A 16,955-nucleotide genomic window follows, 5' to 3' on the forward strand; every position below is an offset into this window, starting at 1 on the left:
GCATCTACTAAATTATAACCTTCCTAGAATAACAAGATTAATTAATCTCAATAATATAATTATACAGAAATTCCACTGTAAGTGAAGATGCGACTATAAGGCATCATATGATGCACCAAAATTAAGTGCTCCTTAGCCTTGGCCGTGGCCGACTACTCCTTACCTGAACGTCATCAGCTTAATTTAAAAAAAAAAATGTCACATCGCGATTAATTCTGAACACTTTGTTCGAAATAAAAATAGAAATTATGAACACTTTAAATCCTATGAAACCTTATAGAACAAATGCACTTCGAAACCTCGCTGCTACTGCTACTGCTACTGCTACAGCGGCATCCCAACCGTCCAAACCAAACCAAAATGTCCAAAACCTCGTGGATGCCCGTATCATCAAAACGGGTTTTGATCCGAACACGTGCCGTTCCAATTTCGTGGTCGATAATCTGATAAGAAGAGGCCAATTATCCGAAGCACGTAAACTGTTCGATGAAATGCCTAACCAAAACACTGTCTCGACAAATATGTTGATTTCGGGCTACGTCAAGTCAGGCAATCTTGCCACTGCTAGAGAGTTGTTTAATAGCATGGTTGATCGAACTGCTGTGTCGTGGACAATTTTAATTGGTGGTTATTCGCAGAAGAATCAGTTTAGAGAAGCGTTTAAACTTTTTGTTGATATGCGTACAGATGGCGGCTCGGACCCTGATTATGTGACCTTTGCAACTCTACTGTCAGGGTGCAGTGAGCCGGATACAGCTAATGAATTGATTCAAGTTCATGCTGATATTATTAAATTTGGTTATAATTCAATTCTTATCATTTGCAATTCTTTAGTTGACTCTTATTGCAAGATTCGTTGTCTTGATTTAGCTCGTCGGGTTTTTAAAGAAATGCCACAGAAGGATTCTGTTTCTTTCAATGCATTGATAACGGGGTTTGCAAAAGAGGGGTTGAATGAAGAAGCCATAAAACTCTTTGTAGAGATGCAACATTTGGGCTTTAAGCCTTCTGACTTTACTTTTGCAGCTGCTTTATCTGCTGGCGTTGGCTTAGCTGATATAGCTTTAGGGCGACAAGTTCATGCTTTTGTGGTGAAAACTAATTTCGTTGAGAATGTGTTTGTGGCGAATGCTTTGTTAGATTTGTACTCGAAACATGATTGTGTAGTTGAAGCCAGGAAGCTTTTTGGTGAAATGCCAGAGGTGGATGGTGTCTCTTACAATGTGATGATCACGTGCTATGCATGGAATGAGCAATACAAAGAATCACTAAAGCTTTTCAGGGAGTTACAGTTCACTAGATTTGATAGGAGCCAATTCCCATTTTCAACTCTGTTAAGCGTCGTAGCAAATAAGTTAGACTTGCAGATTGGTAGGCAAATCCATACCCAGACCATAGTGACAACAGCCATTTCGGAAGTTAAGGTTGCAAATTCTTTGGTTGACATGTATGCAAAATGTGGCAGATTTGGGGAAGCCAAAGAGATATTTGCAAACCTAAGCCACATAAGTACTGTTCCATGGACGGCTATGATCTCAGCTTATGTTCAGAAAGGAAACCTTGAAGAAGCACTAAACTTGTTTATTGAGATGTGTAGAGCCAATATAAGTGCCGACCAGGCCACTTTTGCAAGCATCTTAAGAGCATCCGCAGAGTTGGCTTCATTGTCACTGGGAAAGCAACTTCATTCATTTGTTATTAGATCAGGTTTCATGTCAAATGTGTTTTCTGGCAGCGCACTCTTGGATATGTATGCAAAATCTGGATCTCTAAAAGATGCAATTCAAACATTTAAAGAGATGCCTGAAAGGAATATAGTCTCTTGGAACGCTTTGATATCAGCTTGCGCTCAAAATGGGGATGCCCAAGCCACTCTTAAATCATTTGAAGACATGGTACAGTCAGGGTATCAACCAGATTCAGTTAGCTTACTCAGTGTGCTGTCTGCTTGCAGCCATTGTGGGCTTATCGAAGAAGGGTTACAGTACTTCAACTCTATGACCCAGAAATATAAACTCAGGCCAAAGAAAGAACACTATGTATCTATGGTTGATATCTTGTGTCGCAGTGGATGCTTTGATGAAGCAGAGAAGTTGATGGCTCAAATGCCGTTTGAGCCTGACGAGATTATGTGGTCATCAGTAATCAACTCATGCAGGATTCATAAGAACCTAGAATTCGCTAAAAAGGCAGCAGACCAACTTTTCAAAATGGAAAAGCTTAGAGATGCAGCCGCTTATGTCGCAATGTCCAATATATATGCAGTGGCTGGGCAATGGGAAAGTGTTAGCCAGGTGAAGAAAGCTATGAGGGAACGTGGAGTGAGGAAGGTTACAGCATACAGCTGGGTTGAACTAAAAAGTAAAGTACATGTATTTACAGCTAACGATGAGTTGCATCCACAAAGGAATGAAATCAGGAGAAAGATTGAGAACTTGATGCAAGAGATGAAAAAAGAAGGCTATAAACCAGACACAAGCTGTGCCCTCCACGATGAAGATGAAGAAATAAAGGTAGAATCACTTAAATATCACAGCGAACGCCTGGCAATCGCATTTGCATTGATCAATACGCCAGAAGGATCACCGATTCTGGTAATGAAGAACTTAAGAGCCTGTACAGACTGCCATGCTGCAATCAAATTGATCTCAAAGATCACCGGAAGGGAAATTACAGTCAGGGATTCAAGCAGATTCCATCATTTCAAAGATGGGTTTTGCTCTTGTAGGGATTTTTGGTGAGCTTATGAATTACGATCACCAATGTAGTAACAAGAATGCTAATGCTAATTAATGAAAGCATTTGGGAAACACATGTGAGAACTTCATTCATTCTACTCTCATGTCCATTATAGATATAAGTCATAAAATGAATACAAAACAGACAAGATCAACAAAGAAAACTAAAATAACATTAAAATTGAACAAGCTATTTGTTATTGCGATTCTTGTTCTTACTACTCTTCACGTACTCGTCAGGAATAACCTTGAGTAATTTCTTGTCCTTCGACTTGGCAATTTTCTTAAGAGTGTTCTTATTCGTAATTACCTGAAACTTGGTGCCTGATTTCAAAATATTTTCTTCCTTCTTTTTCTTTCTCTCCTCGGCCTTCTTCCTCTTTTCAACTTTATTCTTCCTAATTTCTTCCTTCAATTCATTCATTCTCTCTTTGTACGCCTTGATTATCAGCTTCTCTCTGTCTCTCTCCTCCAAAGTACTCCTCTTCAGGCTCACATGCTTCGCCGACGAGCGTTGCGTACGCGCCTGCTTCCACTTCTTCCCCGACGCTCTACCGGCTATCACGCCGTCGTAAGAGGGCCGTCCAAAGATTGGTTTCTCAGGATTATCTGACGAGGCGATGGCGGATCTTTTGGCGGCGGGCGGAAACGACTGGTCGTCTACATCCATGGCGGCGGCATGGTCTTCGGTGTTGCTGATGGCGAGGGCGGCGGTCTCGGATTCTTGGCGCTTTCGCTTGGCGGTCTTACCGCCAAAGCCTTCGTCCAGGCGCCTGAAGTCGATGGTGCAGGCCATGGCTGTGTGTGTAGCGGTTTTGGTAAATCGCACTAGAAAATGGATGCTAGGGTTTTGTCAGGCTTCTATAGTGTTGGTGCATTTAAGGGTGCGTCTGGTGTGTTAAAGAAAATGATGTTTTTTATGTGATATTCTTAAAAAATATTTAAAAAAAATTGATAATTTATTTTTAAAATATTATGTAAAAATAAAAAACAAAATATATTTTATTATTTGTTTAAAAATATAAAAAAATAATAAAGATATATTTGGTAGATTTTTCTTATAAATTTTGTTTTAACTCAGTTATTCATAATTTGATGCCTTATGATCTTTATTTTTTTTTCAATTTGTCTATGACCATTATTAATTAAAAAGCACAAATGAGATAGTATGAAAAATAGCATTTAATAACAATATTAAAAAATCACATATAAAGAAATAACAGATGTAGCATCAATTGTAAACCTACTGCATACGGAATTATGTTCATTCAAAACAATGTAATATTATATTTTGCAAGTAAATTAACTGCCATTATTATTAGAAAAATTAAAGAGAGAGAGACTGGGAGAAAGAATTTTTTTTTTTCGAATATGTATTCATACATAAAGGAAATTTATGTAAAAATTTAACAGAAAAGATGTTTAAAACAGAAAAAAAAAAAACCAATGGAGGATTGCAATAGACAATGATGATTGTACATTGATAAAATGAAAAAAAAAAAGGCTTAAGAATGAAAATATCCAACAGCCCACTTTGGTTTTTTCAAAGGACATTGTTATGTAGCAGCCGTTAGATTTCATTCAACGGTTGTAAAAATATAAGATAATAAAATTATATTATTTCCACAACTGTTAGATTTTATAATCATGTAACGTAACATGATAACAAAAGGCTTCTTCAAATTCTCTCTTGTGTTTGGTCTCGAAAAAAAAAAAAGGAAATGAAGGGAGAGGAAAGTGGAAGAAAGGATATGAGAGTATATTGAATATATTTTTTAATGTTTGATTTGTTACAAAATTATACAAAGAAAGATAATGTCTTAACTTTTATTTTGATAATTTCACCCTTTAGTGTTAAACTTTCAATATTTATCATAAATATAATTCAAAAAATTAAACAATAAATTTATTTAATATACTATATAAATAATTAATAAAAATTATTTTAAGTAATATAATTATATTTATAATGAAACTCTATTCAAAAAGTTTATCAACATAAAATTATTTTAAATTGAGTTTAATTTAATTTGTTTCTAAATAAATTATGACATAATACAAATAATTTCTTAATTAATATCTTATAATTTTAAATTTTTATTTGAACAACAACAAAAAAATATAGAGTTGGCACTGCCGCCATCAAAGCCGTTGTGTCTCACCACCGGCCACCACTGTATCATGTCATTGACTCATTTCAACTCGAGAATTATATGAAATTTATCAGAACTTAACGATTTATAAATTGAAACAACTTATTTGGGTGAAATGCTTGATGTTTGTCCAGATCTGAAATAGTTATAAAGTTTTCTAATTTCTGTTAATTGGATTTGAGGAAGATAAATTCATATTTTTTTTCACTTGTGTGACGGTATAACAACGTTGCTCGTTGGTGGACGACTCCAACGGTATAGGCGTTGACATCCCATGCGTGAGTGTCAGTGGTGGTAGCGATAGCAATTCGGTGACTGTTTAATTTGTATTTTTATTTTTAAAAATTAATAAAATAAATAAAGTGATTTTATTAAATTATTATATCATTGCTTTAACTTTTACTAATACAAAATTAATTATCTACAATATTAAATCGATAAAATAAAATTGTAAATAATAATTTGATATTATTAAACAAGTTAATAAAAGATTGAAGGGTAATTTTGGATGTTTTGGCTTCCAATAGAAGAGGAATTCAAATTCATCACTCTTTGGTGTGAAATCTAAATTCCAAATTATAATGTATATTAAATTTTAATGGAAATTAAATTATCACAAATTATGAAAAATCAATCAAACAAAGGAAATAAGAAAGAAATTTAAATTACTTTCCTTTTCCCCTTCCCTTACTTCCAACCAAACACCACCTAAAAGTTGAGAACGACAAATTATCATTCTCAAGTTTTTACTTTTTATTTTTTCAACAAACTTTATAGAATGAAAATATAAAGTTGAGAACGTCAAATTAGCACCCTCAACGTTTCTTTTCAAACTTTATAGTATGAAAATATTTCATTCTTTGTATATTTTACTTTATTGTTATAAAACATGTCCACCAAATATATTTTCTTGATTTTTGTTATTGTAAAATGAAAAATAATGAATGAAAAATAATACCAAACACACCCTTAATATTGTCTTATCTTTTTTTAATTTTTCATGAATATTTATTAAATATTATTGTTCATAAATGAGAGCTTAGTGTCACGGGCTGCTCATATTTACCACTAATGGAGGTTAAATTTATGTACACGAGTACGCTTAGTAAAAGTATGTCTAATAGTAGAATGCATGCACTCAGCAATGGCCCGCCTCATAAAACTAGAGCGTCGTGGTGCACTTAGCAAGCAGACAACCTAAATACAACAAAACCCGACTCGATTCTAGAATTCTCTACAACTTATAAATAACAAGATTTTTAGACAACTTGCACCACTTGCTAGGAAGCATTTAGACCTAGGCTAGCAACTCTATAAATAGGGCATCACCCTTGCCATTTTGCTCAATACCCACTAACACCGACACCACACTACACACACAACACCCCTAGCACAAGCAACTCAAGTACTCTTATAAAAAGCTCTCTTGTATTTTCTCATTCAAGTAATAAAATATGCTTTGACAATTTTGCTCTCTTCTCTCTAGATTTATTGCAAGCATCCTTGCCAACCTATCTTAACAAATTCTATAGGTTTACTTTACAAATTTTGTGTTAGAAGTTGTTTAAATATCATACGGATTGCTGCACAAAATACTCATTTCATAACACTAGGTTGTGCAGGACAATTTCTCATTTATGTGGTAAATTTTCTTAGAAATTAAAACTTCAAATACATTGTTTATCATGTTATAATGCCGATGTAAAATACTTATTATAACCATGACAGCTGCGCTATTGGATCCTGTGCCTTTTAGTAATTTCATTTCTGAATCTTAAAAGCCTTTCTCATCTCTTACACATATATGCCTTTACTTTAGGAAAGATTTACATCACGTCATTTCAAGTCTCAGTGTTTAGACAATTTATAGTCTATATTTTAGACCAGCATTTTTTATCCCACATTGTGAATGGTAATTGGTATTGAGAGATGATATTATGATAAAGGATCTAATATAGAAACAAAAACCTTTTTTTTTAAAGAAAAAATAAAACGGAAAATAAAACTTGGATAAAAAATATTTTGTCCTAATACAAAGCCAAACTATTATTTTTCAGAATTTCATTGTGGTACTGACTGCTACAACATACCCAATAATAACAATACAACTCAGGAAGAGTTATTAGAAAAATAAATTGCCCCATTACGGGGCCACTAATCTCATGCATGGGAAATGAATTCTTCCCTCGGTTACAACTTGCAAGACCAATCACTAATCTTCGGTGACCAGCTATTACCTTGCTATTTTTAAATGAGAAATAAAATATTTATTGTCCATTACCATTACATTATAGAGCTACATTGCTGCATTAGGCAACAAGGAAGTTCCCCTGAGCCGGTTGAAATCTAATACAAAATTCTGTGATACCAGGACAGTGGGTAAACAATCTAAATAGGGTTGAGAAAGGAAACAATCAATGTTTTATTATACTAAGGAGGAGTTATTCTCAGATCCACACACACAGTCTAAATTCGCGAGATCGCTTTCAAAGAAGGTTTCATGGAGAGCCCTGACACACTGTTCTGCTTCATCATCATTTACGATCAATGAGATATTAACCTGTTAGGGGAAAAAACAGTGAGCTACACCAGCCAGATAAAAAGATGATATTTCTGTTTCTATGAGAAGAAAATGCTTCATGCAAAGAAATTAAGACACTCAAAATGTTAGTTTTGACAGCGTGCGTGATGACTAATTCAGAATTCAGGTCCAATCTTAAGGTTGCTTCAACAACACTATGCATATGCAAAGTGTCCAATCATGAGCTTAAAGTGCAAAAATGCTTGGATTCTGATGCTGAAGTAGACAAGACACATTAGAGGAAGAGTGTAACAGTTTTTTTTTTTTTTTTTTTTTGGAGGGGGCAAGGGGGAGACCTTAGATGCACCCTGAGAGATCATCTGCACGTTAACCCCACTTCTTCGAAGAACACGGAAAGCCTGCCATAACAGTCACAGTGAAACACAGTGAGAAAAGAAAGAAACAGAGAGGAGAAAGTAACAGCAAGACAATTGAAAAACAGTTGGGCCAATTGAATAAACACCACATCACTTTTAAATTTCTCCTCTTAATTTCTTTGAAAAGCATTGAATTTCATGAATTATATGAGAACTTGATAAAATATCTGTGTTATGGCCATATTTTAAAACTACATTCAAGCACACCCTAAGGTTTACTACAATGCATTTGTAAATTCCTCACCTGAAAGTCTCACAATGCATGGAAACTTGTCAATTGCATTAAAACAAGGTGACTAATAAACAATGTTTCAACATGGAATTGAGAGTACTAACAGAATATCAAAAGAAAACTATTCGCAATCATCCAAAAGAATGTCACAAAGCCAGAGGGACACTTTATATGCAATAATAAAGATGTAAAACTGCACCTTCTCAAGTATCAGGGAGGATCTCTGTACATTGCCAATTAGAGAAATAATTGATCTGTGCTGAAGGAGATTGACAATTGCAATTTTCTCAAGTTCTTCGACAACATGGTCAAGTTCCTGCAGGGAGCAGATAATAACAGATTAGATAAACTTTGAACAGCCAAAATAGGTATAAAACGAAAAAGATACTCAAATCACATCAGGTACAGACAGAAACTGTAAATAATCTAGCTAAATTTCAACATATTGAGAAAAACATCATACGCTTGCCTGCTGAATTAACTCTCTGCTCCAGAGCTTAGATGGGTCCAGTGTCAAGGAAAGACTGACTTCACTAGTAGCAACGACATCCACTGAAATACCTAAATCTTCAAAGGTTGAAAATACCTGCAATGGAAAGAAAATAAAAATAATGATCTAATCCAGCAATGGACGAGAAGAGGATAAAAAGCAGCAGCACTAGCATCAGTGTTAATACCTTCGCAAGGAAACCATATTGACCAAGCATGCGAGTACTAACGATATCCAACATGGTAACATTACGCTTCAGCACAATGCTAGTTAGCACTGCCTGCCGTTGTGAAATAAGAAGATTAATGCTTTTTCAGTTCTACGCCAAGTAATCAGTAAGCCCACAATCAGATACAAACCTTGCTCATATCTCTTGACCTTCTGATTAGAGTTCCTGGAGCATTAGGATTATAGGAATTCTTAACCCTAACAGGTATATCACCCTCTCTTGCTGGTCTCATGGATTGTGGATGCAGAACCTGAGAAAACAATGGAAGTTGTTGTACAAAACATCTTCATTTGAGCCATACACTTTCTGTTTGAATAGAGGAATGCTCCCACAAGAATTTAGGTATTAAGTGCTTCCCTATAACCTTAAGCATTTAAATTTAGAGGTCACTTACTAGCCAAGTTGACTATGAGGTCCTGTGTTTGTATCCCCCCATTGTGTTAAGTAAATAAAAATAAGTTGTTTTTCTGTTTTTTGTTATTGGTGGCTGGGCCTTGTATATGAGCTTAAATTTGAGTTTCTGCAGTCACTTCACTCATAATTAAGGTAGCTTAAAGATATTCAAGCCAGCTTGGAAAAGGCCTGATATTCACGAGTTCCAGTGCAATGATAAAAGACACAAACTGATTTAATCCACCATCAATTGCAAGAAAAGAAATATTTGTCAATATTTACATAATTCAATTACATTAACAGCCTCAAAAATATATACCTGAGCCCCAAAATATGCAAGTTCAGCTGCCTCGTCAAATGTCAAATATGGAACTGGCTTGGCATGTGGATGTATGTTAGGATCGCAAGTCAAAACACCATCAACATCCTTCCACACCTGCAATTAATAAAACAAGATTCTTATTTGAATTCTGATTGAATCTGGGCATGGAATTCATATCGAACAGCATTGTCAATGTTGTATGCATTTTCTACAGAATTTGAAGCCACTAAAGCATCACTTCTTTCACATAATCAGGGAAAACAGACTGATGGCTCTTGTATATATGTCTATATTTGTATCAGTAAATCTTTTTATTATATGAAAGGAAAAGGAAACGTTGTCATTGCATGTAAAATTACATGCTCTCTTTCAGCATCTGCACTGACCTGAATCTCTTGCAATCCTAATGCCTTTCCAATGGTTGTGGCCGTCAGATCACTGCCACCCCTACCCAATGTAGTAATTGCACAAGTCCTCCAGCCCTAGAATTGAAAGAAAATAAAACACAATGTATTGAAAATTTTGCTAGGCCACCCAAAAAAGAATCAATTTCCAAAGAAGAAGATATTTGAATCAATTAGCCATTTTAAGGACCTTTCCAAGGAAACCAGTAACAATTGGAATTGCAAGATCAGTGATCCAATCACCATGTAACCTCTTAGCAACAGCTGGATAAGTAGCTTCTAAAATATCAGCATTTGTGAAGTCATCTGTGGTTATAAAACCAATATCAAAAGCATCGTACTGCAAAATGAATGCAGAAACTTATAATTAGCTACATTTAATGAAGTAAGCTTGGTAGTATTGGACAGTGTAAGTGAGTTGAAATCTAAAAATTCTAAGATAATTACTGAGAGAGAGAGAGAGGGAGGGAGGGAGGGAGGGATGCAACATTAAAGATGCTCAATTACAACTGGAGAATAAATACTTATCATGAGCTATCCAACTAAAGATCCAGAGAATAGAAACATACTTGGCGAGCTTTCACACCAATTTTGTTCAGATATGCTGCAAAAATCCTTGTGGACATGCACTCCCCAAAGGAAACTAAATAGTCTCTAGAACGTGGAGTTAACTCTTTCAACATAGCAATTCCCTTCAGAAGTTGCTCCAGTTCTTCTAGGTGTGCTGCAAAATGTTTTCCACACACAAAAACAGAAGTCACACCCGAAAGCAAACATACACAAAAATCACAAGAGCATATTTTCTGAATTTCATTGTCTACAAACTTCTGTGATTGGTAGGCACAATCCCTAGGACATAAGTTGATACAATTGGCAAGAAATACCTATGCAATTACACTACATATCGCTAAAATCAAATTTTTACAAAGAAAATTGATCCAGCCATTTTGATTTTTGGGACTTCTACACTTTTTTTACAATTAAATAATACAGCTTAATCACCTAAAATATAGAAGCTCAAATTCTTCAGCTACAAGCCGAGTTCTAATGTTAACTAGAAATAAATAAACAAAATTAGCTCATGTAAAAACAGACACAACTCACTTGCTATAATGGACCTGTCTATGCCAAGTTCATCCACAGTCCTGGACAAATTTAAAAAAAAAAAAAAAACGATGCATAAAAATCTTTAGTTTACAATCTTGGTCCTCCATGAAGAACAACTATGAAAACAGAATTGACCTTCCTCACCTGTGATGCAAGTCTTTTACAAAGCTCAACTCATCAATACATGATATATTAGTGACACCACAACTGACAGCCTTCTCACCGGCCTAGCAGAAAACAAGCAACCAATTGCGCTATAAGCCAAAATTCCAACATAAAATTAAAACAAATACACAATACAATAAAATAAAGAGGGAATCAATATATACCAATAAAAGCTTATTTGTTGTCTTTCCCATCGCAGAGAGAACAATCACGGGCCTCTCATTAGGGAAGCTAAGTATAAGCTCAGCAACCTCTCTCATCCTCTCGGCAGAGGCCAAGGACGATCCACCAAACTTCATTACACACGTCAACTGTTTCTCACTCTCATCGACACCTAGATTCTCACTCTTTTTCCTCTCAATCACATCGATTCTCGCTCCCTCACAGCTAACTCTCAATCCTCCTCTACCTCCACACGAATTCCTCACGCTAACACATAATCTAGAACTAGAACTCACACATTTGGCAAACGCAAACCGCTGCCATGACAACGCTTGGCAATGCAATGAATTCTTTTGAATAATACTAGAAAATTGCATTGTGTTCGCCATCCTATAATTAATAATGTTAAAAAAAATTGCAAATATAAGAGGTTATGTCGACAAATAGCAGCAAACGAATTAAGGCTTCAACTTATAGGAGCTCGATCTGCAGAAATATTAAAAAAAAAATGATATCAAGCAACAATAAACAAATCGAATATAAGCTTTAAATTTCATTGTTTGACATAATTTTCAATTTTCCCTCCAAATGAAATGGAATTTCAATACGATACCTTCAAGACCGAGCTCCGAATCCCAATGTTAACGAAATGCAGCACAAAATATTCAACAAATTAAAAATAATAAATCCGAAGCTCGTTTTCCTTTTTTCCTTTTTACTTAGGACGAAAGTTTCGGACGCGTAAGAAAAATGCGGGCGGGCGGGCGTGCGAACAATGAACACTAGGCGCCGCGCAACACAACAATATAAAAACCCGGCAGAAACCCTTCTGTTTAATCCAACGATGAGAATTTAAAGTAGGTGGCCCATTTGTCCGTCCGATTAGCACGCTGATTTGGGTCCAACGGTGGGGAGAGCGAGTTGCTTTTGTGATTGGTAGATTTCTTGACGTATGTTTTGGAAAGCTGAATATTAAGAGGTTGGGAGCCCAAGGTGGACCCGCTGTCGGCGGCGTGTGCGTGGACTCAGATTTCCAATGGGGATTTTGTTCAGGCCCGCGAACGACCATTGTATGCGATGGTCTAGCGCGCTAAGCTGCATCATTTAACACGTGTGCGTTCATGCAGAGATAATCAACGAAGAAAAAATGGGTGGAACTATTTTAAGCATTCTGAAGTGAGAGTTTAAACATAAATTTTGAGTCATTCATTTTAAATAATTTAATGTGAATGAATAATTATCATTAATTATGATTTTACTTTTTAATATCTACTATTAGATAATTTAAAATTAATGACTTAAGATTTTTATCAGAATTTTAATTCAAAAATTTAAATTAAAATAATCTAACTTAAGAAAAATTGTAACCTCAATACTACTAATTCAATTCCTGTGTATTATTAGTGTAAGTATCAGCATTAGAAAATACTACTAAACAACAAATAATCTAATTCTTCGTTGGGTATATTCAATTGTTTGTATCAAAACAATCAACTAATTTTTTTTTTTTTCGTTTCTAGTTATAAGCTTGAAAGATGAACTACCATACCTGTGTTCTAGCAATTATGTAATTTCACATGACACAAAACAAGTAAATTAATAAGTGGTGTTGACTGCTGTGTTGAACTTGATGCTCATAGGCTTGTCTCTTTGGTCTCTGTTGACTAGACTCTACTCTAGCGTCCAGATTGTGCAATCTCCTTCATTGATTTTGATTATTCAAAAGATTGCAATCACGGAGCCAGTCTGTGTACGAATTGGTTTGAAATTAAGCACGTTATAACAAACATGAAAAAAATATGTCACCGCACATGCATGGACGAGAATCATTCACAAACCAGCCACAAATTTTTTATGATTTTTTAATAGAAACAATGTGAATTGTTTAAATGGGCACCCAGAAACCATTCAGATAGTATCATTTTCAAATTTGTCTGAACTCTGAACACCGAATAAAATTGCACATGGTAAAATTTATTTAATTCAAAGTGGTCTGTTCGTGACTTTGGGCCCAATTCGCAATGGAATGAATCTGCTGTGATAATACCCTTTGATGCTTCAACTCCAAAAAAGAAAATAAAAAATCTGATTTGATGTACAAATTATTTAAACTCTAGGTTTATGAATGTTTAGGTGTTTGTGTTGGTGGGAATTCAATTTTAACAGTAAAACTAAATAATTCTTTAAGTTGAAACACAAGAACAGTATTTTTATGCTTCGTTTACAAAATAAACAAAAGACGACATTTATCAAGTTGTAACAAAATTCATAATAACTTGAGAAAAAAATTGTAGCTTACCGAGTCCCTTCACATTCGTACTACAACTAAATGGTTGCCACCATTAAGAAAAATAGACAACGTACTATACATCTCTTGAAAAACAATAGGTCAATTATTTTACAATTTAGGAAATAATTTTTACTGTCTCTTTGATAATTTGATAAACAGTTATTAATGAAAAAAATAATAAGAAGGTTAATGTTCCACAATCATGTCTGTCAAAGCTATCTTGCCTAATTTTTGAAGTATTTAGGTGTGTGATTCCATAACCAATCACCTATGTATGCATTTTTTTTCTCTATATTCGTCATATGAAACTGATAGCAATAGGACTCTTCACAGCGTACCGACCAGAAATCCAACTCAGATTTGCTTGGGTAAAAGATGTGTTAGTATTCTTTGTTCTAGTGAATGTCACAGAATAGGCCACCTTTTGGTTTTTCTCTGTAAAAGATATCTTATCAGGTTGTATGGTAATCTCCACTCCTTCAGGGGCAACAATCTGACTAGTGTAGGATAAATTAGCCGGTCCAACGTTTGTTACTGTTCTATTATATGTCTGAGGACTAGAGCCCAATCTGATAGAGAATGAAGGATAATTTAGCTCTGCTTCAGCTATGCTCGACATTTTTGAGCATTGCACATCACCACCCACAATGCCTTGTACCTGTTGGTCTGTGTAATTCAAACCACATAGATAAGGAATGTAATCGTCGGGCTGGATATCGTAAATAAGTCCAGGGTCATTTGCTTTTGACGGGTTTACGTGGCCTGCACCAACTGCAAACGGATCAGCTGGAAGATGATTGCGATCAAGAATTGGCTTGCCTTCAAGGTTTACCGTATCAGCAGTTGTCATGATGGCAGATTTGATAGCGGCGGGTGACCAATCAGGATGAGCACTTTTGAGCAAAGCTGCAATACCACTAAGATGCGGGCAGGACATTGATGTGCCTGAAATTATGTCAAATATGTATTCTGTATTTGTTATGGGTTCAACAGCTGTTCGCCAAGCAGCTATAATGTTTACTCCAGGTCCAACAACGTCAGGCTTCAAGATTCCAGGGCTTACTGTGCTGGGTCCTCTTGAGGAAAAAGCGACAATCGCAGGAGCAGATTTTTCGCCAATCACAGTTCCTTTCACCACCAATGCAGCAGTCGGTGATGATGTTGAATTTATGTAGGCTTTTATGCTCTCCCCCACCATATAACTAACACGCACGTTTCGAAGTACACTGCGTGCAACTACAATACTATCACCAATAAGTTCGTTATTCATTAGAATCATGGCAGCGCCACCAGCATCCAAGACATCTTGAGGATTTACACTTAATAGGCATAATACTACTTTGCCTTTGACATCAATACTTTTCAAAGTTTCTGGTGAGCAATTTGTTGTTGCTGAAGCATTCTTCGTGACAGGATAAACAAGAGGCAATTGCTCGGAAGGGATATCTGTCCATTGCAGAAGTGATTCACCGTCATACGTTTCTTGGTTTCCGAGCTGTACCGATGTAACTATACTTCTGTCAGTGGTGCTTGCTCCCACAGTAAGCATCCACGGGGCGTCATTAACTACAGAAAAAGGTTTTGGGCCCCAATTTCCCGCCGAAATACTCACGAAAATGCCTTTTTTAACAGCTTTGAAAGCCGCGATCGCAATTGCGTTAGCATGGAATTCTTTATGTTGATATGGACCAAGACCAATCGAAAGAGAAAGCACATCAACACCGTCTTCAATAGCAGCGTCAAGTGCTGCACTAACTGAACTCTCAGGACAAGTACCATTGTAATCGTCACAAGCTTTATACATTGCCAAGTGAGCTAAAGGCGCCATGCCTACTGCGGTGCCGTTTGCCTGACCCAGTATATTTGCACCATTTACGAAAGTCCCAGCGGCCGTGCTTGACGTGTGGGTTCCATGCCCTTCGTTATCAGTAGGCGGCTCACTTTTGTTAAGAAAATTTCTTGCCCCAATTATCTTATTGTTACAACCCGCCCCTCCTGCAAATTCACATTTCCCTCTCCACTTTGCTGGTGGCGGAGGCATGTCTTTATCGCCAAATGAAGGATGAGTAGGCCCTATTCCTGAGTCCACAACTCCAATTATTACTCCTTTTCCGAAATTTGAATCCTTCCAAAATCCTGAATTTTGATGCAAACCCAAAAACCTAGGGGTGTGGGTTGTATGTAGCTGCAATGTATTTTCAACGTGGGCTGATATGAATCCACTCTTTGTTTCCATGACCTTTACTTCCTCCGCTGTGAGCCTCGCGGCAAAACCTGAAATCACATGCCTATAGTAATGCACCATTCGGGATTGATGATCATCATCGATGGAGTTTGATGAGATGGTAGCCGGCAAGAACGAATGGTACCAGCTTTCTAGATCTATTTCCTTGGAAAAATTACCATGCTTTGGCTCTTGCACATAAACAATGTAGGTTTGTAAGTCATTTATATCGCTTTCAACATTGCTAATCCCGGCAATTGCTGGAGAGAAACTGATTATAAAAATGAGACTAATTAAAATGGAAGCCATGTTTAACATTTCACTACTCCTGATCTCAATGAAACAAGAGTCAAAAAATGTTAATAATGTTTGATGAGTTGATGCATCAATCCCATGCACATACGCATTTATATAGCGCACTATAGAGAAAGCGATAAACACGGACCATTAACAATAAGCTGGTACACAGTTGTAAATAGAGATTTAATAGCTAGGACTGATAGTCGATGTAGTTAATAACAATTAACAATATATATATATAGGCATATATATTGAGCTTATGTTACACTAAATTTGGAGAATAAAGTTCGGTAACAGTTTAATTTGTTAACTAATTAACATAGAAAATATTGTTAAATCATGTCGGGTTGTAACTTACCACCATAGTTTCAATTAATGGATCCCTAAGGCACGCATGCATATATATATGTATGTATATAGAGACACACAGAGAGAGATCACAAAAGAATGCAAATGGAAGTTGCTAATTCATGTTGAGTTGCTGATATCAAATGTTTTTTTTTATTAATTACGGCAACAAGCTGGCAAGAAATGATCAGATTACAGTACCTGGTCAGCTGTCAAGAAATAAGTCAACTCCATCATGCAAAGGTATTGATTATTCAAAATCAATGACAGATAAATTATGAAATTATATTTATGCGTTAGGAACTTTATGAACTTTTATTACTTTAGAGTATATTAAGTTGTAATATAATATCATATATTATATGAAATAATATATTATATAATTATTTATATTACTACTAATTTTAATGTAATAATATTTATGTTGCACTTATTAGTTA

At 35.7% G+C, this 16,955-nt stretch overlaps 4 protein-coding genes across 5 annotated transcripts; 1 reads left to right on the forward strand and 3 right to left on the reverse strand.

The window, feature by feature from the left end:
• The first annotated feature begins 187 nt into the window (after window positions 1–187).
• Window positions 188–2,741, forward strand: LOC18051969 (putative pentatricopeptide repeat-containing protein At2g01510). The gene has a single exon (XM_006446879.2). The coding sequence runs from the start codon at window positions 249–251 to the stop codon at window positions 2,739–2,741; it is 2,493 nt and encodes an 830-aa protein (XP_006446942.1). The 5' UTR covers window positions 188–248.
• A 60-nt stretch (window positions 2,742–2,801) lies between these two features.
• On the reverse strand, window positions 2,802–3,625 carry LOC18051970. Its single transcript, XM_006446880.2, has one exon. It carries the CDS (start codon window positions 3,532–3,534, stop codon window positions 2,929–2,931), a length of 606 nt encoding a protein of 201 aa, XP_006446943.1. The 5' UTR covers window positions 3,535–3,625; the 3' UTR covers window positions 2,802–2,928.
• Window positions 3,626–7,143: 3,518 nt separating this feature from the next.
• Window positions 7,144–12,357, reverse strand: LOC18051971 (aspartokinase 2, chloroplastic). Of its 2 annotated transcripts, none has more exons than XM_024190614.1 (14): window positions 11,967–12,357; window positions 11,356–11,839; window positions 11,171–11,253; window positions 11,024–11,064; window positions 10,489–10,643; window positions 10,110–10,259; window positions 9,902–9,997; window positions 9,513–9,629; window positions 8,931–9,050; window positions 8,759–8,851; window positions 8,545–8,667; window positions 8,281–8,397; window positions 7,769–7,831; window positions 7,144–7,451 (listed from the first exon to the last, which is right to left on the reverse strand). In XM_024190614.1, the coding sequence occupies exons 2-14, from the start codon at window positions 11,740–11,742 to the stop codon at window positions 7,317–7,319; spliced, it is 1,680 nt and encodes a 559-aa protein (XP_024046382.1). In that variant the 5' UTR covers window positions 11,743–11,839; window positions 11,967–12,357; the 3' UTR covers window positions 7,144–7,316. The 2 variants fall into 2 exon arrangements, with proteins under 2 accessions (XP_024046382.1, XP_006446944.1); XM_006446881.2 differs by having other exon boundaries at window positions 8,551–8,667; window positions 11,967–12,356.
• A 1,584-nt stretch (window positions 12,358–13,941) lies between these two features.
• Window positions 13,942–16,185, reverse strand: LOC18051972 (subtilisin-like protease SBT1.7). The gene has a single exon (XM_006446882.2). The coding sequence runs from the start codon at window positions 16,183–16,185 to the stop codon at window positions 13,942–13,944; it is 2,244 nt and encodes a 747-aa protein (XP_006446945.2).
• Between the last annotated feature and the right edge of the window lie 770 nt (window positions 16,186–16,955).

The sequence above is a fragment of the Citrus clementina genome, unplaced genomic scaffold (assembly GCF_000493195.1).
Source record: "Citrus clementina cultivar Clemenules unplaced genomic scaffold, Citrus_clementina_v1.0 scaffold_2, whole genome shotgun sequence".
NCBI lineage: Eukaryota > Viridiplantae > Streptophyta > Magnoliopsida > Sapindales > Rutaceae > Citrus > Citrus x clementina.

Bases quoted from the DNA above. Each gene is read 5' to 3' on its own strand.
- LOC18051971 (XM_024190614.1), bottom strand. From the start codon at position 11,742: ATGGCGAACACAATGCAATTTTCTAGTATTATTCAAAAGAATTCATTG. The intron at 10,644-11,023 runs GTGAGTTGTGTC...AACATTTTGCAG, and splicing joins AGACAGGTCCATTATAGCAA to CACACCTAGAAGAACTGGAG. The intron at 9,051-9,512 runs GTATATATTTTT...TTGTTTTCTCAG, and splicing joins TTGCATATTTTGGGGCTCAG to GTTCTGCATCCACAATCCAT.
- LOC18051970 (XM_006446880.2), bottom strand. From the start codon at position 3,534: ATGGCCTGCACCATCGACTTCAGGCGCCTGGACGAAGGCTTTGGCGGT.
- LOC18051969 (XM_006446879.2), top strand. From the start codon at position 249: ATGAACACTTTAAATCCTATGAAACCTTATAGAACAAATGCACTTCGA.
- LOC18051972 (XM_006446882.2), bottom strand. From the start codon at position 16,185: ATGTTAAACATGGCTTCCATTTTAATTAGTCTCATTTTTATAATCAGT.